The sequence below is a fragment of the Corvus moneduloides genome, chromosome 1 (assembly GCF_009650955.1).
Source record: "Corvus moneduloides isolate bCorMon1 chromosome 1, bCorMon1.pri, whole genome shotgun sequence".
Classification (NCBI taxonomy): Eukaryota; Metazoa; Chordata; class Aves; order Passeriformes; family Corvidae; genus Corvus; species Corvus moneduloides.
Genome location: NC_045476.1, coordinates 9,374,991 through 9,400,548, shown reverse-complemented (window position 1 = coordinate 9,400,548; position 25,558 = coordinate 9,374,991). Strand labels below are relative to the sequence as shown.

At 37.5% G+C, this 25,558-nt stretch overlaps 1 protein-coding gene across 4 annotated transcripts in view; it reads left to right on the top strand.

Annotated features, from left to right (window-relative positions):
* PTPRN2 (protein tyrosine phosphatase receptor type N2) overlaps window positions 1-25,558 on the top strand; it is a 659,325-nt gene that overhangs the window by 59,509 nt on the left and 574,258 nt on the right. For 3 of the 4 annotated variants that reach the window (XM_032099269.1, XM_032099287.1, XM_032099259.1), the window contains exon 2: window positions 10,877-10,927. In XM_032099269.1, the coding sequence (XP_031955160.1) occupies window positions 10,877-10,927 (51 nt within the window). Of the gene's footprint in view, window positions 1-10,876; window positions 10,928-25,558 lie in introns of those variants that run through there. The other variant, XM_032099276.1, reaches the window with a different exon arrangement.

Below are 25,558 nucleotides of genomic sequence, written 5' to 3'. Positions count from 1 at the left end.
TTAGCATCAAGCATTTTTTGGAGGAAAAAAAATAAAACCTAGTCTTTAATTAATGAATCTTTGGAATCAACTTGCAAATCTATCAATGGGACTATTGTAGAACAGCTACTGTTCTCAGGATGCCTCCAAGAAATGAGAGAGCCCCCTTCTTCTAACCTCAGAAATCCCAAGACAGCATCCTGTAAAGTCAGTGTAACAGGCTAACAGGGAAATGCAGGGCTGTTCTTATCTCTGCCACTGGCTTATCTCTGTACCTTGGACTTTTTATCGCTTTTAACACATCATGCATTACAGACATTTCTGTGGAGGTTATTCTCCTGCACTTCCTTTCTCAGACCCTCTTATTTTTTCCCATTTCCTCTTTTCTTGTACATTTTTCTTCTTCAGGTGTTGCATAGTGAAGTGTTCACTACTACCTCTGTAAAACTGTGGTTCTCCTTCCAGTGTTTTCTTCTGTACCTTTTACTGTTTCAAATTTTCTAAGTTTCCTCAATCCCCTTGATTCTCTGTATTTCCAAACAGAAAAAAATATAGAAGAAACCTCTGAAGAAAATTCTGGTAATTCCTTTATGAATTAGTATGTTCCATTCTTTTTTCATTGTGTATGTTCTAGGCTAATTATTGTTACTAGGGAGAGGCTGGATTCAGCAGACAGAGCCAGCTCTGGAGTTCAGAGCAGCTTGGTGTAGCAGTGGAGGAAGCTGGGAGGAATTTGCCTGATTGGTGAATAGTGATGTGAAAATCCCCATTCCTTTCTCTTTTCCATTATGTCCCTCCTACCTGGAAACTCTCAGTAGCAAAGAATATCTAGGAGATGTTAGAGAATGAGCACAGAGGAATCTGTAATATGGAAATAAAGATTACAAAGGAAAAACAGCAAAGAAAAAAAAACCAGAAAAAAGGTAGGCATTTGAACCCAAATTCCCTGCTCAGATACTTCAATTCCATCAAAATCAACAGACGTTGGAGGCTAAGTTAATGAGAGCTGGTGTCTCTATGGCTACAGTATAGCAAAGGCTTTTGTTTATTCTTAATGGGGAAAAGCACCTATATAAACTCCTGACAGCATCCATCCTTCAGGTTTTTTTTCCTTCATAAATGGATTTTCTTAAGTGCAGCTTCTCCTTGTTGTTTAAAGGAGTGTAACAGATGAACTTCTAGAATCTGAGAGGTTTAGTCTTCTCATGATCTTTTTCTTTTTTTCTAGAAAGACAAAAACAGTCTTTTGTGTACTTTTTAGGAAGGAACCAGATGATGAATTCTGGTGCTACTCAGCATCCTATTTGTCATATTTCAGAATTACCTCTAATTTTCCTGGCTGCCTCCCCAGATTGCTTTAATCATTAGGCTTTTTCTTAACTACATCTCTGATGTGTGTCATTATGGTGGCTGCCTCTCAACAACTAGCCTAGGGAAAAAAACATCTCACTGGTCTCACAGAGTAGGCAGAGCTGCTTCACAGACACAACAGCAGAATGGATTCTAGGACAGCTGGCTCTACTGCCAGCCTCAGAAACATCAGGGTGAGTCAGGAGTAATTAGAACTCAATTACTGGTCAAAATCAAGACCATTCACTCTCAGTTCTTTCAAATATGTATAATTTCACAAAAGTAAGTAGAAGCAGATCATTTTACTCTGTAATAAATATAAACATCTTTCTGAAATGACTTTTGAATCAATACAGGGTAGATTTAATTTATCAGCATAGCAAAGTATTGTCCTAATTCTGTCCCTTGTCATTGTGATGCCCATGTAGGTGGTTACAAACACTACAAGCCCAACAGGACGTGAACAAAGCCACAAGGTGCTGCTGCACATGAATTGTTTGTCAAGAGATAATTTGTATTGATGGGGGCAGCTGAGTTCTTGATAGCTTAAAAAAAAACTTTAGTAGATAAACACTTTTACCATTTTTTGATTTTTTTTCTGTGGAAAGGGAAAAGTTTTGTGCATCTTCAGTAAGTACAGCTAACTTTGATGTGCTACCGGTATCCTTGACCTGTTTCTCATAACTCTGTCCCATCCTAGAGGATGCTGCGGCTTCATTCGCAATTCATATTTCCAGGGTAAATTGTTTAGATAAATCTTGATGTCACAGTCCATTGAATTTTACCTAATATTATTCTTTTTCCTTCAAGAACTCCAAGAGACTATGACTTTCTTCATTGACTTTCATTATGTTTCTCCAGTACATGAATAATTAATGTGGATGACTTTGGACTGTTTAAACTCTTTATTAAAGAAATTACCGAGTGTATATAATACTGTCTCTTCCATTAGATGAACACAGGTGATTTCAGCACTCTAAATTAACATTACAATGTGATTCAGAATGCATGATAAGGGTGTGAAGCTGTTTTTCCTCTTTTCTACATCTTCAGACCTCAGTATGGATATACAGACAGATTTAAACCAGTGTTTGGGTCCTGCCTTCCTCTTTGGAGCTCTTCTGTAAGTGTAGCTCCCAAACCCATGTGTGCTGTTTTTCAGATTAGAATTACTTCCCTGCAATAAATGACTCTGAACTAGCACCTCGCACTTCAGACTTCTCTTGAGTTATAGGATTCTTTTTTCCTTGCAACTTGTTTTTGCCAAGTCCACGTGATAATTTACCCAGCTCAAATTAACTGTGAAACAGAGATGAAGCAAAAATGAGAGGGATTTTTTAAAAAGTCTGAGGAAGGGGGACCCTATGTGGCAGGCACTTGGTCATCCTGCAGCTCTTGGTACAGGCATCATTGGTTAAAAGATGCTGTGCTGTTTTCTAAGTAAAACAGAACAGAAAAGGCGATAATAGCAGAGAGGTCCTCTGCAAAAAATGGTTTCTGCCTTTGAAGTCTGCTTAAGATATTTTTGGGAGAGGAATATTACCCCTAAATATTGGGTAATTGCTTAGTTTTAGAGGCAATATAAGTGGATGAGAATTGCTTTAAATTCCACTTATGTTTTCTTAAGCACCAAGGAGATACTCATTAAGAATGTCTGCCAAATAATGAAAAGAAAATTTTGGTACTTGTTAGAGGGAAATTATAAACATGTCTATTTTCCTTCTATTATGGAAATAATGGGAGTTTTCCCAAAACAGGAGTCACAACTTTAAAGAAACATTTTTAAAAAATCCCTGTCACTGAATCTGGCTCTTGAAGACCGAATAGTTTCAGAGGATGGGACATAAGTTTCTTTACCCTGTGTTTTGGATATTTTATCTGAAAGATCTATCTTCCAAAGCATATAACCCCCAGACAGAGTTCCTGTTTCCTCTAGCTAATGGTTCATTACTTCTTTGACTCAGCTTGTCTTAACCCTCACTGTGGAAGACATCTAGAATTATGTTACAATTAGGATTTAGAATTCACTCCCGTACTGCAATTTTGTAAAACAAGTATGCTGGAATAGACTGGCAGTTAGTGATGGGCAAAATGAGGCTGACAGATATAATGATGACAGCAGTTCTTTCACAGAATAAGTATCACAGAGGCCTCTGCAGTGCAATGCTTGCTGGCCTGTGTGCAATGATATTGAGGAAGGCATTGCTGGTAATGTGAGCTTCAATGTTATATCTTATGGCTATGGATAATACCAGAAGGTTTTGCTGCCAACAGATTTTGTGGGGAAGGATATGGTACAGGCAATGGCAGGTAAAAATACCAGGCTGCTTGTTGATGTATTTAAAGAGTGAAGTGGGACTTAGACTCAATGGTGTTCAGCCTTCAAAATCTCTGCTAAACACAAAAGAAAGTTTTGCTTAGTTACAGTGGGCACTGGGTAATTTCAGTTCCTGCTGAGTAAGGAATTTAATTTTAGCAACTGATGACCAGAAGATATTGAATCACAGTTACTGAAGGCCTGCTCTGGACCTTTATGACATTTTGTCTACAGTTTGTGAGTACTCCAATTAACAATTTGTAATTTTGAAGGAACAGATCCTACATTTTATATTGTAAGGGTGTTATTTTTTTTCCCAATATGGGACACCAGAATGGCTAAGATCTTTCGTTTGGGGCTGTATTACTTGAGTAAATCACATTTGACCCCTTCTGCCACAGTTAAAGGTAAAAGATTTCAGTCTTGATCCTAAGAGGCAGTAATTGTAATGTTTTAAAATTATCTTCTACTTATTCTCCAATAATGGATTAATCTCCTAATTTTTAATATAAATAGAGAGCATGTTAATGTTCAGCATAATTAAGTATTAGTGGAGCTACTTGTTTGGCAGGTTAATCTGTGCTCCCCATTTGCCTTTGAGTGAATGGTAGTCTTGCTAAAGAAACAGAGTTAGAAAATGTAGCAGTGAGAGAGTTTACTGTAATTTTTCAGATGAGATAATGCAAGTTCTTTTAATGTTTACTGTGAAAAAGTGACAAAATGGCAGCTCAAAAGTATGAGCCACTTTCTGAGCCCTGGGCAAATGCAAATGCTGTTCCAAAGCTTTCTTAGTGATGGACTTTCAGTATCTCCTCTCTTCATGACCTGTTATTACTGCTCACATCTTCAATTATTCTTAGTAGTGACCTTTTCTCAGTGGTCCCCAGAAGAAAAGCCCTACATCATTGCAATCATGGCATTAGTAATCAGATAAGCTAATAGTATTTTCACCACAAAGCAATTCCTTTCTTTAGTGGTGAACATGCTCAGACTACTTACAGTGCAAAGGAAAATATCTATTTTTTTCCTCTAAATGCAGAAAGGACAAAGTAAAGATTTACATAGTGAGAAATAATAATATACATGACAGCATTTCTGTACTATGCTGCCTATTTAGTGCACCAATCCATACATGTGGAAGGGCAAGTGATAGAAAGAAGGTAACTGAAGTACTGCTATATAATATCATTGAGGCTTCAGGGGCAAATCTTGGCTGTAAGTATAGTACTGAAATTTTTCCTAATGAATAAAAACTCTATTCCATGATGAATTATTCTGGCTAGAGTCATATTTCAATATACAAATTAGTGTGTATGAAAAATGATTGAAAGAAGGGGTAATTCTGAGATGAGGAAGTGTTAGCACCATATGGTAACACTTACAGGAAATCTTTCCTTACTTTACTTTGGAAACTTTTCATGTAAAAGATTGCACAGTCCTGCAGTTAACCACTGCAGGGATTTCTTTTGTCATCTTTATGACTGTTAATTTAGATTAAAGACTGGATTCTTCACCAGGGATGAGTGCTCTGTTGTATGAGGCTTTGTACATGCACATAGTCAAAAAAGAAAGGAAAAAACCCCTTCTCTCAAGAGTTTGCAGTGTTACAAAAACATCAGGCACCTATTACATCCAAAAAATATAAAAGGTGGAGTAAAGGAAGAAGATCAAAGCTCAGTACCTTTTATGCTGTCATATGTTTTTCTCACTTTCTCTGTTGGGAGAAAGACCCCCTTTAGTATTACGTGCCACTTTAATACAATTCTTGACCACATTGATTTAGTGTTCTTTCATCATTAAACAAGCAAGTTGTTGATAAACCACCACATGTTCTGAGGGCTTCATAAAATACCTTTTTCAGGGTAGAACATTCTGGATATCCTGGTTGTGCTAGAAGAAGGGAAGTGGAGGGCACCTCTGGAAATGGGTGGACTGGACTGCCAGAAATTGCCATCAAGCAATACTGATAAGGTGACAGAGCTGTTCACCTGCAGGAGTGAAAGGAGAGAGCACTGTGTAGGAGGGGCAGTGCCAGGGAATGGCATGCACGTTTGGGAGGGTCAGGAAGGGGCAGCTGCATTCTGGTGGTGGGACAATGTTTTCTTGGAGAGTAGGAGTTAAAAGAAAACACTTCTCAGTAAGAGAATGGAGGAGTTTGGAACAGAAAAAAGAGCAAGGGAGAAAGGGGATAAGAATGAAAATTTAAAAGATAGGGCCAGGGAATATCCAGGTTTTTTATCAAAGTGAATGCTAAAATTAAACTAAAGTAAGGAAAGCAGTTGGTTTTTCCCAGGCAATTAATGAGTTTTGAGTAATGAATGTATACTTACATTGCATGTGCACGTACTCACCTATATAACACCAGGGTTTGGGAAACTGAGATGAACTCTGCTTAAAGCCTGTGATCAGCCTGAAGTACATTTTCCCCAGACATTCTTGCAATTTTATGTAATTCTAGACTTGCTAAGCACACATGTATGGCAGGCAGATGAGGGTGTGTTGGATAGATCACAGCTTTAGCAGACTGAGCAAATTTATCTCTCACCTCTATTAGTGAGAAGCATATCTCTCTCTCAAACAGATGATTTCTCCCATCAGTTTTCTGCAGGAAACCTTATTTGATTCTTGCTACCAGTGTGTCCAGATTATCATTCATTATTGTTGGGCACCATCTTGGTTTTTTCAGTTAAAGCTATCCCAGTTGTGTGAGTTGAGCGCTTCTAAAATGTAATTATTGGACCCTATTTATTAACCCTACTATGGGAAACTAAACATGTGACTCACTATTTAGAGTCATCCAAAGCTGGGGCTAAAGACTCAAGGAGGGACTGACCTTCCCAGGTGTTTCCTTGTTTCTTACCCTCACAGCAGTGATGAGCTGTACTCACCCTTCAAGGTCTCCTGGCTTTACCTCACAGCCAAATGTGAAAGAAACAGGTAAATGTGGGGTGAATGTTCATTCTGAACTATTAAAATGTTAAAGATTTTGGTTAAGGGAGCATGTTGTGGCTAAAATTTTGTCATGGGGAGGGGTTGTTAAGGTCTGCAAATGTGAGATGTTGAGTGCTTACATGGAAGTTGTAGTAAGAGAGTAAAAGGTAGGGAACCCTCAACAACACAAAGGATTTAGAATATTTTTACTTTTCCAGTTTCAGAAGAAATGTAGCTGTTCTTGCCTATTGTTTGGCTTTTTGTTTTGATGATTGTAAGACAATTTTTGATAAACAGGGTCTATGACCTACTTTTAAATTTTAATTTAGAAAAATGCTTACAGGATTTATGGCATTCTTGGAAGAGATGTTTAGTTTAAGATCATCATGAGTTGGTTAACAGGGGGAAAGGACAGAGAAGTAAACATAATATAAACTATTTGAATCAGTCAATGTCACTTTTTAAAAAATGTTTTCCTGATAAGTGAATTTTTACAGTTTTTTCTAGATGAAGTTCAAGTGATTTCATCTGCTGCCTTGACTGTCCTAACCTTCAGATCTCCTCTTACAAGTCAAAACAAACAATACATTCCAGTGCAATTTAAACTTTCCTATTTTTTCCTTTAGTAAGGCAGAGCTGCTGTATGATGGAGAGAAAGAAATAGTTTTATTAGTGTCTCATGAGAAGAATAACTTGAAAAAAATTTAAACTTTTAAGTCCTGTACTTTCAGCAATAGTTTGTGATTATGTTGTGATGCCTATCTGAGAAACAGCCCTGGAGATACAGAGGGGGGGGAAAGGGAGGCAGGAGAATTTCCAAGGCCCTATGGAATCTCTTTTTGTGGCTATTTAATAATGCACCATGTAAATGCACTGTAGTATACATTGTATACAATATATTCACCTGATTTGTCACTACTGAGAGGTGGGGACCGGGCAAGTGTTAATAAAGAGTTGAATTTCAATGCAAGTTACCACTTTAAATTCTACATTTAGCTAAGCAACGTATGTTGGACAATTCCATGGAGAATTTGTTATTTCAGGGCTTCTGTGTGAAGTGAGAGTGGGACTTCGGGTTTGGTGTTTGAAAGTATTATACCAACAGCTTATGTGTACTGGGAGATTATTTGTGATAGGGAGATTTCTTTTTTTTGATGGAAAATGCAATGTAATTTTGTTCCCATAAGGCATGAACTGAATTAAATATATTTTGGAGATGATACCACTTCACTCTTCAGTGTTGACTTATTACCATTACCAATCGTAGGTAGATGATATTTAAAATGAAATATGATGCTTCCTAATGTTCCAGCAAATAGCAGGAGATAAATTAGTAGCTAAATTAGCATATTGACTGGTTCAGTGAAATATGCATAAAAATCAACTCCAGCAATAAATAACTTGAAACAAAATATTTTTCAAGGCAGTTTGGAGGTCCTTGTCTATTTTAGAGCAATCATACATGGATATAGTTTACTATGCATTGACTTTATTAATTTGCTCTCTAAGACATAGGTTTACAAGTCTAGTCACATCAGATTCCTTGCTGCAGTGAGCATCAAATAAACAAGAGTTATTAAAAGAAACTAAAACATGATAATGCCAGTTTTCTTTTGTGCTTTTCAAGGAAAATATATTGGTCAATAAAGCAAAATCAGAGTTCTGTATAGAGGTAGCTTGGCTGTTGGTTTCTTTGTACTTAAGCAGGCTCATTTTGTTCATCTTGTATCTGTATTTTTCTGCTTCTGATAGTCTCAGTATATTATTATTGGATGGCCTGCCTCTGGCAGGTGGCTACAGACAGCAGGTGGCTGTAATCCCAGCTCCCAGGTGCTTCAAAATCAGTGGAGTCTAAGTGAACCAGTCACTGTTTTAATGTGCCATTCCATTGGAAATATTCCTGGCTGAAACTTCTTATCTGACACTTTTTGGATCTACAGCACTGCAGGATGGGAAATAACTACGACACTGCCTGTCCTCCCTCCATCACAGGACAACTTCTGCAGCACTTTGGACACAGATTTTCAGGATTCTGGTTTTAATTATTTTGTAATCTTGCAGGAAAACAAGGAAGAAAGATTTTTCCTAGACATAAACCACTTTTTTAGAAGAGATAACTTCAGATTTCTGGAAACAGGAACACCGAAGTATACCTTTCCATGTCTAGTTTATATTGGTGCTTAAAGTTTTTATTATTTTTATTTTTTTTTCCTGCTAGAATTCCTTTCTAAAGTGATCATTGTTATTCTTTTAGTTAGATTCTTCTTGTGCTGGGAACTCTGTGCGGATGTGTTTTGGTCAGTGCCTGTCATTCTTGTCTGATGTTTTTTATGAGTCAGTATACAGTTCAGGCATCCTCCTGCTTGGCTGGGTCAGTACCAGGGCTGCAATCAGTTATCTTCAGTGAGTTTCCAGACACTTTTTCAGGTCAAGTGGTTGTTACAGCAGACTTGTCTGGAGCAAAATCATCCACATCTCAAGAATATGTTACAAACCACAGTTTGTGTACTGTGTAGGCACATGCCATTCTGCCATACTCTGCATAAAGAAGCTTTCCTGTTCTGAAACTTCCCTTTCAAAAGGTACCAAATGCATATCCACAGTTTACTGGGGTATGGATAAAAGGATGAGAGAACTGTTTTATTGGTGTGCATATTGTAAATCTGCTTAAGGTGTGTGAATATTGTAAATCTGCTTAAGGTTTTGTGTATGTGGTCTTTGCAGGCAGGTGTGGGATGGATGTAAAAGACTCTTGGTTCTCCAACATGTCTTGAATTCACATAGCTGGGCTTACCTAGCTAAATCCTGCTGAGACACAGCATATTCAGGCTGAATGATGTGCTAATACAGTTACCTGATGAAAAGCTTTGCAGAAATTCCCAAGTCACTCTAGCCCACCAAAACTTTTCTTTTAGTAGGGTTAGGAGCCAGGTAATTCATGGTCAGAGGGTTTTGAGCCTTTCAGTTCTTTTTATAAGGACAGCTTACATAATCCACTGGACTCTCTGGTAAATAGAGGTGCTGTACTCTGTGCTTTCATGGAGATAGGCATGGCTGGGGAGAGAGGATTTGCTGATGTGTTTGGATCTGGTGTAGTTCCTGGCTGGTTTCTTGATGCAAGGTGTGGAAGAGTTTAAGAGTGTTTAATAACTCCATATATCCATTTATAAACAGGGTATTTCCCAGGAAAATTAAAAGGCTTAATTGTGAAAACGTGTTCTAAAGGGCAGTTTTTGTGTCCAAAATACAGCTTCATTCTTCAGATTTTCTCCAGTCCTAGCTCTTTATCTTTGTCGGAAAATAAAGAAACAACTGTTTGTGTTAACAAAGTGAATGCCCTTAACAGTAGCAGGATATTTCACAGTGCTTTTGAACTTGATCCCTGTCTCTGTGCCCCAGTGTGGAATGACCAGAGCAGAGGCACATCTTGCCCATTTCCGTGCTGCCTTGGCAAATATCAGTGTGGGCTCATTTCGTTTGAGGACAAAGGGAGTAATTGCTGTTGTCTCAGTGTCTGGTTGGGTGACACCAAGGGGACAGAACAGTTTGGTGACAGGGGAACAGTATCCATGAAGATGTGTACAAGTGAAAGAGCTGGGATTGCCAACCTGGATGAAGTTTCTAGGGCGAAGTATGGAGCTGGTGTAGCAGGGGCTCATCAAGCAGCAAGTTTGGGAACAAATTTCCTATTTTAAATGGAAAAAATCCAAGGATATTTTTCATAGACCTATACTGATTTGTCAGCTCTTTGTGAGGTATCAGGGTGTTGGTAGGGATGGCTTAATTTATAAGCTTTTCTCCAAGGAGTTAGTGCTCCTGAAGTCTTAGGCATGGTCAGTGGTTGCATTTACTAAATCCAAACTTAATTTGTGCAATTTATAGGCTGATTTATAGGCTTCTCATTGCAGTACTAATATTGTTAGGATGCTGTTTTTTTCTTGATGTATATTCTTGTAGGGTATTGCAGCATTACTGTGCTGTGGTATAATAATGTACTCAAAATTAAGAGAACATGAAGTCCCTCAAATTACTAAATGAGAGAGACATGCATGGAAAAAACTGAACCCTCAGTAGAGGAATGAGGGAAGGAAAAACATCAAAGGTTATTCTGGACATAGCCAGTCAGTAAGATGTGCTGTCTAATAGGACCTGTTCTGGACTTTCTCTACTGCCCAGTTTGAACTCCCAAGGCCAACCAAATCTCTGACTCTTGCTGAGCATTTAACAGGTCTTCAATATGCACTAATTATCCACAGTTTGAAATCTGTATTAATTTTTACCTTTCTTTTGGGTTTTTAGGCTGCCTGTTTGAGGATGACCTTTGCAAGTCTTTTGAAGTCTGTGTAAATGGTGAGTCTTCAATGTTTTCTTTGATGATTGGTCTGTCCTCCACTCTGTAATTGCTATATGCTTGATTCAATAAACAAAATACATATGTGAGTGAAAAGAAGGAGAAAAGGAAAAGTACCAGGTATGACTATTCTGGTCAGCAGTTAGGGGAAATTTAATAGATTTATAAATAAATAAATATTCTTTCAACCCTGAGCAGAAACATCTTTTATATGAAATAGATTGTAATTTAATTAAACACACTGAAATATGCTAACATTTAGTTTGTCTTAATATGTGTGAAAATAACTGTTTTGTTACCTTCAGATTGTTGTTCTTTTTAGAGGATGATGTTGAGTAATTATCAGTTTCCTCTTCTTCAGAAGATTGTTATATATTATAATAAGAAAGAAGGTCTCAAAGGAACACTGCAGTTGTTCATTATACTGCTTCCTTTTTCTGTGATTTTTACTTGAATTATGCAGAAATAGCTTTCTTCTGCTGTCCTTCACAATTTATTTTCAGTAAGTCAAAAAAGCCAACACAACGTATGAGTGGGGCTAATGGAAAAGTAGGAAAGACGTTTTCTAATAATAGTTGAAGATTGTTAATGTGCTATATGAAATCATTTAATTCCTGATGAAGGACAAAGGATGTTTAGAGAGAGATCTTTGAAACAATAACTGTTGTAAAATACATGTATACGTGATGAAAGGAGGAAGGGAGTCATTTTAATAGTGTCTTTTGACATGGGAATATATGGAAATATGTAGATCTGTAATTAGGGGGTTTAATTTTTTAAATTAAGTATTGTATATGAAATTTTTGTTTGTGAATTTGTATCATAAAGAAGGAGTTTTGTTTTCCATCAAACACAGAAACAGTAATATGGGTCTACTAATAAATTAAGATATTAATAAACTTTATCTAATGAACATTTACGAGTAAATGAGATTAAATTTCCAGTACTGTTTAACATCAGACAAATGTGAATTTGTAAGAATACTGTGTTGACAATTCCCATGATTGACACCAGCAAGGGTAGTGACAGATTTCTACAGTGGTGCATTTTGCTAACTGTCAGTATTTTTCAGTGCCTCGGCTGGAGTCTTCCCCAGTACAAGCAGATTTAATCAGGTTTAATCATAGGCCACTGTTACATGTGGCAGACAATGCATAATGGGGAATTTATGCAACAGATGATAGTAATGTCTGTAACTTAAGGTCTCTCTCTTGTGAAGACTTTGCTCTTCCTATAAATGTAACTTCCTAACTTCTTGCTCTACCTATTTTCTTAAATGAAGATGCAGTTTCTAAAATCTCCATGTGACACTCATTAGCATGCAAAATTAAATTATGGAAGTTTTATTTTTGAATTTGAATGGACCTTTTCTGTAGATCTACTCATATTTTGGCAAAACTCACTTAAAGAAATGTCAGTAATGAATAAGCCAGTTGCTCAATAGTATTTCCTAATGGCTGATCTTGTTTAAAAAAAAAAAATACTTGCAGAGATTCTGTCAACATGTTTAAGGCAACTGCAAAGTATTTAATTCTCTTTTTTTGCCCCAGCTGGGCAAATGTTGTTTAGAGTGTACTTTGAATGCTGTCCTTGATACAAGTGAAGATACACCATTCTTGAGAAAATAAACAGGATCTTTGGAAGATCATACATTGAAGTACTAAAAATCTATCAGAATTTACTTTTTTTATATGTACCAGAAAGGAAGTGGGCCTCTTGCATCTGAGCAATCCTTTACATTTTTCCTGCCCAAACTGCTGCTGAAATATTTAATATATCCTGATATATTAAAATGTGAGCACTTTGCTGGGTTGAGAGCTCAGGAACTGAAGTTTGTGAAGGTCACTGTGCTCAGAAGCAGAGCTTACTTTGTGTATTTCAAGGTCAATGAAAAGCTTTGCCTCCTTTCTTGTCACACGAGTAGGTATTTCTGAAGGACAGTGTGAAAGTGGGTAAGAAACAGCAGCTACTTTTCCGTAGCATCTTTGATGCACCTGTGATCTGCAGAGCTGCTTTTGACTCCTGCAGGAAGGCTGATAATTTTTGATCTTTTTCTCTGCCTCCAGTGGAGGCAACTGAACTGACCACATCTTCAGAAATAAAACTAGGTTTTGCCTACTGAAGACATAAATCACAGTATTTGCTATCTCACATTATGTCATCAACTGTGGACTTCAAGTGCATTTCATGCATCAGACTTGTAAAAGCATAACCAAAACACCAACAACGGAGCTATTTCTTAGCTTAAAAAAAAACCCCTACTCTTCTTTCCTTCTAGTTTCTTCTGAAGAGAGATTATGACTGAAAGATTTTGATAAATGTTCCTTTGCATGAGGAAAAAATTGGTGTTGAAAGAATGTTTTCTTTATTGTTAAAAGCAATGTAATAGAGTTCTAAGATCTCATATAAGCACCATAACTAAGATAAGCCCTGCTTACATCTGTTTAGGTCACATGCCATTTTTGCAGGGCAAAGGACCTGCTGTAATAATGATTGTTGACTTTTCTGCCACTTTCCCTCATCGTATAAAGGTCTCTTTTGGCTTCAGTGATGGATTCGCACTTATGTTTGTTTAATAGCTCCAGCAGCATTCATGCAATATTAATTTATTTCCACAAACCTTTTATCAGTTTTCTGAGCTGCACTGACTCATCAAGTGGTTAAAAAGGAACATATTGTTTCATGTTTATTTTAATGGCATAAGATTAAGCCAGGCAAAAAGACTGAATTAGTTTTCCTGGACTCTTCCTTTGCAGAGCCAGAACTTTGACAGGTAAACTGACTTAGATGTCATTTATTTATCTTCTGGTGCATCATTACCTCTTTCTTAGAGTTGGAGGAGCTGACATTTTTACCTGTCTAAAATGCTTGAAGCTTGAAAGCCTGCAGCTAAAAAGACTTGATAGGAAAGGTGAGTAACTAGAGTCTGTGAGCTGCAGACTCTAGTAGGAAGTTACCTGGCATACTATAAGCTTGGAAATGCTTGTCCCCCAATAAATGCTCAGAAGCTGTTACAGATGCAACAGGAAGCAAATAACATCTTAATTAAACAAGATATATAGAAGGAAAATAATAATATGAGGAATAGTATTTGCAGTGAGGATATGTGTAGTGACATAGCAGGGGGTAAAGAGGAATATGGCTTCCACACGTTCACGTACATTTTGCTGTCTGGGTTAGAAGTTAAAGCAAAAGAATTTCCCATGTCTGTATTTTTTCCATAACAGTTCTGCCTAGAATGTGTTTGTATGAAAAGGAAAGAAAAAAGCATCAAGAGGGAGTTTTTAAAGGATCTCTGAGGCAGAAATCCTTTGCTTACCCTTGAACAGTCCTTGTATTTATATACTAAATTTAGTACAGCTGGATAAGTGGGAATATGTCATGTTTTGTTTTGCATTTTAAGTGATAGATAAAGCAGTTCATGTAAAACATCAGCTCGTATATCTTCCTTGTTGGAAGGTTTAAACAAACTGGCTCCTGAAAGCAGCAAAACAAAGACAAGTTCTTATTCTTTCTCATGAAATCATGCTACTGAATTCTAGCAGTGCCACTGGGAAAGACACTGTGTGGTACAGATAAAAGTGTTCATTTCAAAATAACCATCCCTTATTGGCCTCTTTAGGCCCTCTATTAAACTGCTTGAACTCCTCATTTAGAAGGGTGGCATTCTTTCCTTTAGCTTTAATCTCCAGGTATTTTGCTTCAGAAAGCAGCTTTGTGCTGTGTTTTATGAGGACAGGGATACCATGGTATCTTTGCTCCTATCAACAGATCCTTTATAAATCAGGGCAGTTTTATTTATGAAAGAGGTTGTGGCTGCAAGCCTCCTTCCTGCATGAAATCATGATGGGGTTCATGCAGACAAGATCAGATAGTAGAAAACAACTCTGTGAGGCCAACCAAGAAAAGTTAATTAAATGCAGAGTTGGCACAGAGTGCATCGTTAAGTCAAGCCTCACTGACAAACACCAACCTTCTCCTCGGAAGACACGGTCTGATGTCTGCAGCAGTGTTTGAGGAAGCTGTGCTTCTAAAAAGCTGGGCAAACAGCCCTGCACAGCTGAATCAATATTGCTTTATGTATGCAAGCTGCACTTGTTAGGAGGGACTTAGGTTAGCACAATGTGTCAGAGGCACCCAGGCATTGCAGTACAAAGTCATGAACCTTTCCAAGTTTGGATCTCTGCAGGTAGTTCAGAATATTAACACCTTTTCTTTTTCAGCTACAGAGCTCCTTGAACATTTGGAATGTAAGTGATTGCATGTGCTGGTGATGAGCCATAAACGGTAAACATGTGCTACAGATGATAAGGGAGAGAAGTCAGGATCCCTGAAATAGTTTCTTGAACTTAATGTGTTATGCTTTGAGGTTTTCCAGACCATTGCCTTGTAGGATGGGGTTGCAGAGGGAGATGCACCTTGGCATTGTTTAGCTAACAGATGTCTGCAGCAACATCTGCATTTGCAAGGCACTGCTCTCCAAAAGCTATTGAATTTTTGTCAAATGACACTATAAATCTGGGCCTAAGCTTTCCGAGCCCTTTCAGTAAGCATCAGTGCTTGTTATAACTAAATTCAGACTTCTGAGGAGTACCATTAAGTGGGATCTCTGCATGCACTTGCTTTATTGTTCGTAGAGAATTTCTGTGCTTTTCAAAGATGTGGGGATTCTTCAGAAATAACTGAAGTTCTAATACCACCTGATGTAATTTCTATCTGAATTCTGAAGTAAATGGGAGTGCATGGATGTTTGCATTAAAAACCTGACCAATTATTTAAATATTGGGATTTACTTCCAGTGACTCTTCCATACCACTTCAAAGAAATAATGGGACTTTTCTGTCGGACACTTAATTTTTTCAAATATGCTTTGAATAAGTAATGTCAGAAGAAGTCACAATCTTGTGTGGTATTCAATGAGTAAAGCTTAAAATCTGCCATTGTATAATGGTATTCTGAAAATCCACGTCTTTAGAAGTATTTACACACTTCATTCAACTGAAATCAAGGGTGAGTTAACACCTAAATATTCCTGAGAATCTGTGGTTATGAGGATGGTGTCGTATTAGGAATATTTTACATTTCTTAAGGAAATACACACACACTGTTTGAAACAAGTCTGTGGAAATAAACACCAAGATTGAAATAGGCTCATTTTTTTTGCTTCCCACACTTGTTCTTCATTAGGCTATATGGCAGTTATGTAATAGGAGCAAGTACATAAATGAAGTTTGTTTGGGAGGAAGACTCCAATTTCCCATCAGTCTCTGTACTTCTTTGTTAGCTCTCACTTCCCCTGAGCTATTTGAGATATTGGAGGTGAAATATTAACATTTTAAAATCTTAACAGAAGGTTAAAATGTCAGTGCAGTGATGACTTCATCTCCTTTACTTTGAAACAGTGTGGTGGGGTTTTTTTTCCTCATTGAAAAAAGGCCCATCTATCTTCCAAACTATGTATTTGTGTCTTGTCTTTGTCTCAATGTGGCTTTAAAATAGCTGCCTGTGTGACGGTGGGATAGAAACACCCAGCACAACTGGCATTAGAAATGGAATAGTGATCAAAGTTACAGTGAAGTTACACTCCTCTTAGGAAAAGATGTTTAGCATGATAATGCAACTGTGGTTATCCACTGTCCCAGCTGCCAATAAAAACTTTTTTGTGGGAGGTTCTTTTTGTGGAGAATCTCAAGGTGCAGCTCCTGCAGGGCAGAAAAGCATCACTCAGACTTCACCGGCAGTGTGCTGTTCAGCACCACGTATGAGAGGCAGCCATAAATCTCCCATCAGCCATAGATAATCCTTTATATTCCCATGTCCTGTGCTAGTAAATAAGTCTTGGAGCTGCTGAGTGCTGCACAGTGTTATTTCATGTGGACAGACCTCCTTTTGCTCAGAGCTCAGGCAAGAACTCTGCTGTGTTGTCACAAGGAAGCTTTAGTTCTATCTTAATGTTGTAACTTGTGGTAGTGTATTTTCTTGCTCCAAATATGAAAGCATTGGCTTTCACAGAACCATTGTAAGAAAATTGTTTGACCAGTGTGGTTTTGAGTGATTTTGGGGGCATTTTGGTGTTCAATTCAAGAAGTTTGATTACAAGATTTCACCTCTCCACCAGCAGACTGGGGGAATGTGGGGGCTGTGTGTGGGAAGGTATGACATCACCAGAGAGTAACCATAGTTATTTGGTATCTCGCTCTATTCAAATTATGCATTTGTGGTGATAAGGTGGATGAGTCTCTAAAATACAATGTAATTATCTGATATTAAGTAGGATTAAAATTCTGAAATTTTTGGAGTTGCCTTTTCTTTTCTTTAGATTCAGTATTTCTCCCTGAAATATTTGAGATGATATGAAATCTTCAGCCTTACGAGATGTATTTATTAAAAAAATCAAACCAAATCTTACTTTTCTGCTGTTTTTTAGGAACATGTAATAGGCTTTATATATACAGTTTAGGGTCACTGAACATGTATGTTATGCTAACATGCTAAATGTTTCATGAAAATATATTTGTGTATTAGAGATACTGTTTTTATCATGTATGTTATCAGTGTGTGGTGGACTTCTTTGTTTACTGTCTTTGGGTAAGCAGCACTTTTATTGGGCATGTTCAGAGATGTTCCCTATTTCACTATTGTATTACATTTAAGAAAAACCCCAGAATTTTAACATTTGAGAGGCCGTGGAAAAGTACAGCCTGTTTGATAAAGGCATTAGGGATTCTCAGTAGGGTTTGAGCCTGATGAATGATGAAACATGAGAGCCTGAAAAGGACAGTGTGGTCTGGAGAGAAGAAGAGAACACCAAGGGATAATGTTCTGGCAATGGGGTGGAAAGCAAATGAATCCTGGTTTGGAGTGACACTGCAGCAGTGAGCCTCTGCTCTAAATCCATCATAGTTTGTCCTCTTCTTGTGTCAAGGGACATTCATGAGCATGGTTTACTTCATGATTAAGATTTTTGAGTTATAGCTTTTGAAAAAATAGAATAATAGGCAGTTTTTTTCTTTAACTGTTCACCTTTACTAAGAAAAAACAAACCAAAACACCAATTAAAAAAAAAAAGCATAAAAAAAATTATGAACAAAAAGTAGTAATAAAAATTGTCAGAAGAGAGGAGATGTGAAATTGGAGAGTTGGCAGTGACAGCTACACAGCTGTATTGTGATTATTGAGCGGCTCCAGATTTGAATGAGAGATGTCCTTTTTTCCTGGGCTTAAAGGGTATCTTTCCTGCTTAGCATTTAGATTGTTTAAAAATGTGTAATTCCAAAAATGAAGCGCTTAACAACTACTTGCTTATTTTGGGCTTCATCTATTCTCTGTCAGAAAGGAAACTGGTGTTTGCCTTTGTCCCCCTGAATATCAGTGACTATTGTCTCAGTGTAGCAGTAGTTAGTTGGTCAATCAGATTTATTACTGAGATGCTTTGATAATTAACTGAGGCATTGATGGGAATGTCTAAAAGAAGACAGACTAGAAAACTTTAAACCCTGCCTGGGAAAACTGTGCTTTTTAAAATATTGATGCTGCTTGTGTCTTTCTTTTTGGAAACTTCAGTAATCCTGTCTTAATAGTACATAAGCTTAAGATATGAGGTCATGAATCAAATATATTTTCAAAATGTACCAATTTTTCAAGGACTTTAATGAATGACTTGACTATTCACTCTCTGCATTTTCTTGAGTGTGTAGGAGGCAAAGCTGTAGATTTCTTAAACATATTCTGAATAACATTCTTTTGGATGATTCTTTACAGCTACAAGTTTTCTGTGCAGAAGATGCCATGTATTTTTTCCCTGTTTTTCTGTCTTTTTTCTTCAAATGTTCTTTTAAAATCCTTCTGCCTGTTTGCTGCCCAAACTGCATCCCCTGACTGCTATTGCATTACAATAATCATTTAGTGAACACCATTTTGTTTCTGACTTCATAGTGTTTGACAAGCACTAATAGTCATTTGACTCTCAATCTACCTTTAGACAGTAAACATAATAGGGAAAAAAAGATTTATGGTTTCCAGGGGGAGGATGTTGTGGTCCTGGCTAAGTAGCTTCTCAGAGAATAATAGGAGAAATGAGTAGAAAACCTTACAACATGGATCACCTGAAAGTGTATCTACTACAGCAGAGCAAAAGTGGTAACAGTCTTTGCATGAAATAGGGAGTTGTTTTGTCTCAAGATAGCTTGGGTGTGAAAAATACATGCAGTAATTATTGACATTCATTGTGTCAAGTAAGAAGCCAAGGAGGAGGGGAGGGTATTACTTTATAATGTTCTAAAAGAGATGCAAGCTTATATGCACATGAAAAACATAAATACATAATATATAAAAGTACTTTTTAATTACCACTGTTGTTTCGAATACATGTACTAAAGAGATTCAACACTTGCTTTTTTTTTTAAAAAAAAAAAAAAAAAGAATTTAGAAGTTTTTTCCTAAGCTGTGTACCTGCTACTCAGAGTCCTTGATTTGGATTGATTTTGATGTTCATCCAAAGTGAACTAGAAAAGATAAACCTCTTTCTTCTAGTGCTTAGAACAAATGCTTTGTAATAGAACTGTGAAAGGCTTTTATTGTTTTATGTCCTCATTTAATAAACAAGAACAATCTGAAAGTGAACTAATTATAGTGCTGTTGATTAACAGGTAAGACCTGTTAATGAAAAATCATCCTGCATTATATGCCATTCCAAGCCTTTAATTTAAAAAGAGTTTCCTTTCATTCCCTCCAACCTCCATGGCAACAGCAACAAAAGTTCCTGTAGAGGTAGACAGAACAATAAATATATTTTATGGTCCCAAACTATTTATTGTAATTTGGTCTTTACTAAAATAGGTTTGGCTGCTGCTCTGCATAAGTTGAGTAAGTTGGTAGCTTTTGCTGCTATGTCAGCATGTTCCTCTAGTGCCCTGTGGTAGGATCAGTGTGATTTAAGGCTGATAACTGCAGTGGATGTTGAGGCGAGTAAGGGATTACAACATTTAATGTTTGGACTCTTAACTCTGCAAGGAGCAGCATCTGTCAAATGGAAAATGCTGTTGTTTGTAATGTAATGCAGTAAGCATTTGTGTTAGTAATGAATTTGCAATATTATGATAAGGTTGAAAATGTGTACCTAATTTATTCTGTTTAATGTTAACACTTTTAAGATTGTATTTAGTCTTTCAACTGCATTATCTCGAGTCTTCCAGAGTTTAGATTGTATCATCATAGTTTTTTTCCTGTAAGTAAAAATACAGGTATGATTGTGACCAGCTGCACACTGTGTGATTTTTCAATGGCAAAACCGTCTATTTTTGTCTCTCTCTATCTGTTATTGAGCTGCAATTGATGATTTCTCTATCATAAACTCTATAGTAGATGAGAAAGAGGTGCATTGCCCAACCAGAAACTATAATGTGCTGGTGGGGAAAAATAAATTGAGGGGAGTTGAAAACTACTGAGACCTTCGTTCAGATTTTTTTCTTTGCCCTGTAGTCCTCTCTCTTTACTCCACATTATGCTGCTGTATCTCTGTTTCTGTGAGGTTTAGATAGAAAAGGTATTAGGGGACAATTTGATGAATGGACTTTTGGATGGCAAGACTGCTAATAATTTCATAGTTTATTGAACACTTATAGAAAGCAATCTGCAATACCCAGTCACAGTGGAAACAGTTTAAATGGCTTGTGGATTTCCAAAATTAAATCAGTTTGTTTTCTTTGGAGGAGGAGTAGCTTTCAAGGTGATAGTGTTTTGTTTTCAAATTTTAATTAGTTTTCTAGCTTTAAGTAGTAAACGTGACTGCTTCTTGTTTACTGTGACTTAAAAAACCCCCAAACCTTTCCAAATTATAACTTTCCTGTTAGTCTTCTGATTTAATCTTTCTTTCTAGGATGTTGTTTCACTTCCAAGTTAGAGATGTGTAGATTTACTAGATTTCTACAATAATTAAGACTTCCTACTTTTCTGACAGCCTGCCTTCATATTAGTAGAATTTTGGTGATGGCTTATGCTGAGTAATTTAGTGGAACAAACTGTTCTTTCACTGACAGTAGCTGTTAGAAAAGTTTCCTCTCAATTTTTACCTGTAATTTTGATTGATGTCTTTGATGAATGATTGCTTTTGAAATATTTGACTTTTAAACTCTTTCACTTATTTTTTTTTCTTACTTAAAAATTTCTGTGAAAAATAGTTGGACAAAAATGGATCAATATACAGTTAAGAAATACTGGTCCTGTTCCATGTCTCAAATTATTTTTAATTAATTTCAATTTTGTTATGGTAAATCTAACTTTAGATGTCAAACTTCCATGCAATGTTTTTGTTACAAATGTTTGAAGTTCAGTCTAATACTAAGATTTCTCTTCTCCATTGTCTTTGTGCTCCTCCAGTTAAGAGCTCCCCCACCAAACACCTGAGCCAGAAATTATTATAACTGAAGAAATGGAGAGCTGGGCAGAAAAGGATCCCTCTTTCAGCACTGTTTTTCTCAGTGGTAAAGGGTTGATGGATGTGCCTAATGTTGCAGTACAAATTATAAATCCATGTTCACTAAAAAGGCAGTCAGGTAGTTAGTGCCCATTTCGTATCTCTGGATCCACTGCATTCACAATTAGAACTCAGGCATTCTTGCTGGGCTTTATTTCAAATATCTCAAGAGATTTATCGTAGCCCCAAAATGTTGGTTGTTCCCCTCCCAGGAATAAGGTCATTGATTAAAATTACTTTGTTATTCCATGAAATATTGCCCTTCACATATGATGCCAAAAAAGATTTACTTGTTTCAGTGTATTTTGTTGGCATGGTAATTGAAAATAAGTTATGACTGGCATAGAGGTTAATGGCATATTTTAGAAGGCAAGAAAGCTGGAGCTTCAAAAATGCTATTTCGTCTCAAAAATCTGTGGAAAGAATTGGTTTACCTGAACGAATCCTTTTTCTATTCCCAGGCATCTCTTGACCAACACATTAACTGATTCTTGAATTCTGAAGATGCCATAGTATGTTGGTTTAGAGTTAAATTTCTTCATAGTAGCTGGTATGGGGCTGTTTTGGATTTGTGGTGGCATCAGTGTTGGTGATTTAGGGATGTTCTCACTGCTGGTGAGCAGGGCTTGCACAGTATGAAGGCCTCTTCTGTTCCTTGCACAACCCCACAGCGAGGAGTCTGGGGAGCAATAGACTCTGAGAGACCTCTGGAGTCTGGCAGGGCTGACCCCAGCTAGCCAGAGGCATGTCCCACACCCCACGATGTCATAACCTGGGAGCTGCTGCTCAGGGACTGGCTGGACATCAGTTGGTTGGTTGACTGTTTCCATCTGCATAATTTGTCTTTCTTGGGTTTAATTCCTTTGGTTTTGTTCTTTTTCTTTTCATTACAATTTATTATTATTTTATTTTAGTTATTAAAATGTCTTATCTCAAATCAGGAGTATTCTTGCTTTTATCCTTCTGATTCTCTTCCCCCCCATCTTGCTGGGGGGGGCAGTGAAAAGCAGCTGTGTGGTGCTTAGATGCTGGCTGGGGTAAAACATGACATGGTTTCACAGGGCTGCAGTGGCTTGTGAAGTTGATGTTGTGGTTCCTACCTGCTTTGCTAAGACATGATTCCCACAAATGATGCAGGTCAGCTGGCTCAAATAATACCTTATGATTTCTCCCCAGTAATGGGCAGAATGACTTCATTAGTTCATCACAGACCGAAGGAAATGACAGTTCAAAATTCTAGGGCTAAGGGTTTTGTCATGCATTTCATTCATGTGCAGTAGTACAGGAATAAATATTTCCCTTTTTTAAACTGGAATGTCTCCATAGTAGATGTAAATGGGAAATGGGCATTTGTTAATTAAGCTGCAGTAATTGCAAATTTCAGTGCCACTGCAAGCTGCCTTCTTAGGAACCATGACAATGACATTAAGCATTTGCTAAACAAAATCTGCTCCTGTATGTCATGCAGGTCACATCCTGTTTGCTGTTTAAAAGTTATTGGCACAGGTAGAAGATATTTCATTAAAAACAATGAATAAACAGAGTTTTCTTCATCTGAAATTGGCTGTTTTCAGAAGTATAGTTTTTAGATGGAGAAACAAGTGGAGGGATAAATAGTTTTATTCTCACCTTTTCTTGCCTATTTTTTTTTTTTTTTAATCTAACCCTGCCTCTTCAAGCAGAGAAATGCTTTCTAATCACACTAAAGTAAAATCTCTTCCATGGCCACAAAGAAAGCTTACAAGGAGCCATTTATGGAGGTCTCCTGCAGGACATTGGGGACCATGGTTTTGTGTCTCTCTCTGTCTCACAGAGGTGGAAATGTTAGTTCTTGCTCCTAGAACAGTGATCTGGAATAATCTCTGCTCTCCCCATGGCATCTGGTCGTCTTGCAGGGGCATGGGGAGGAATTGTGCAGCCAGGAAAAGATCAAAAGAGTGTTTAATCAAAGTGAATTAATCTTTAAATAAACTTAAATAAACTTTAATCAAAATTTATGTAACAGTATATCAATACACACACTACAGAGAAAGCTTTTGGATTTAAAAAAAAAATCTGTATGTAATACCAAATCCCCCGAGGTTGAAAATTGTACTCAAGTAATCGGCTATGAAATACCTCATTTTCAAAGTTCTGCTAAACTTAGTCTCATCCTAAATTCATGTCCCCTAGACTGTTCTTTATGTTGTCTGCACTATGCAGGAATTGCTCTGCAGTCTGTGAGCCCCAAGCTGACTCCTGTGCTGGAAAAAATTGCATGTTACAGCTATATAATCAATGACATAGTCTAAAATCACCCCATTAAAGGAGAAAAAAAGTGCAAACAATGTGAGAAACTCATATATCTGTATAGATAGACGATTATGATGATATGTGAGGTTTTCCTGGTGGAAAATACAAATTAATGCAGGTAATTTATTTTAAAAAGCATTATCCTTTGCTAGACAAGGAGATTTTGTAAGCAGTCTAACATACTTGCAGAGGAGCAGAGCCATATGTCACTGCAGAAGGTCTGTCCTTTGGCTTCAGTAAAATGAGAATGTGAAAGATTTTATTGCTTTGGGTGTTAATACAGGTCATAATCAAGATGAAACCGAATTATCTACAGTATCAGTGTGTGAGATACTGCATTTCAAGTGGCAGCAATTTTATGGGGGAACAGACTGATTTATTTTTACTTGTTTACTGCCTGTGCCCGTGAGCCGTGCTGTCTGCGAGGCTGGGTCTGTGCTCTGCACAGGTCTGAGCTTTGTGTGCCCAGAGCCAGCTCTCCCCCATCTTACACTGCTGCACTTGAAGTAACTAAAAATATTCATTAGTGGCCATTTTTATGGAAGGTGAAAGAGAATCTGAGTGAGGCTTTAACACCTCATACTTTAATTTTTTGCTGTTGATAATATCTGAATCAACTTCAACTGAGGAATGCAGCTCTTTCTCTCAAGGCTGAGAAGGGGATGATGAGATGTTCTGACTTCAGTTGTCCTTGCAGCAGATTTGGCACTGGGGACAGGGGCAGCAGAAGTTGTGGTTTGCTCTTCTTTCACCTGGGCCACAGTGAGCTCTGTTCTCCAGAGCTCCTCAGCTCAGCATTGTTCTCCATTTGACAATGCTGCCCTTGCCTTATCAGAGCAGAGTCTGACTGTGACCTGACACCTTTTCTCCTTGCCAGAGCCTGGGATCCTCTCTGTGAGCAGCACTTGCTCCTTGAGGGAAGAGAAGCCGATTTATTTTGCAAATCAAGTGTGGGGATGCTGAAAAGATCCTGAATGGGGGAAAAGTGTTTTTTTTAGGACTGTGGAGGGAGCCTGGAGGCATGCACAGGATGGAGGAAGAGGTGAGGGAATCCCAAAGGTAATAAAAGGCTGGGGAAACCTTGGCTTCCTCCAAGCCTCCTTCCCATGCACATCCTCACCTTTCCCTGGATGTCACCAAAAGTGAAATTTAGTTTTGCCTCCACAGCTGAGGAACTCTGAAGCACTGAAAGGAGCTTCAAAGTTGGGTAAGGAGAAGACATGAAAAGGACACGTGGGGGGGGGGGGTGGGGTGGGGGTGAAACTAGTGTAAGTAACTTTTATTTTTGCTTCATCTAGACTAGCATTAAGAAGTCTGTTGGGCTCTCAGATTAATTTACCTGCTGTTTTCTGCAGCAGCCAGGTGGGTCAAAAGCACAGAAATTGTTTGACCTACCAGATCTCTACAGGTAAACTTTGGACACTGTTTTCTCTGACACTCCCTTATACCTCTGCTTCCATCCCCAAATCTGGGGGGTTAATCATTATTAATTTGGGTTTACCCAAATGAATATTAATTTCAGATATTCGTTCTTTAAGTTCAAAGGAATCCTCCACACATCTTACTGTATTAGGTCTTGACTTTTGAGTCAAGTGTCAGGGTATATGAGTAGCTTAGGCACTTCTAAAAGCTTATATGGACCTGAAGGATATATAATGTTTGGTACAACTCTACCTCACCAGCAATTTTCAAGAAAAAACAGTAAAAAAATAGTACCTAATGAGGGTTGTTATATATATTCAGAAATAAGATGTATATACTCTTTTCTGTAAACAGCCTTCAAATCTTATTTTATGTTTGAATCAATTCCATAATTTATTATCATTTTAAAATGTGCCAAGTATTTTATTTTCATCTTTTTACA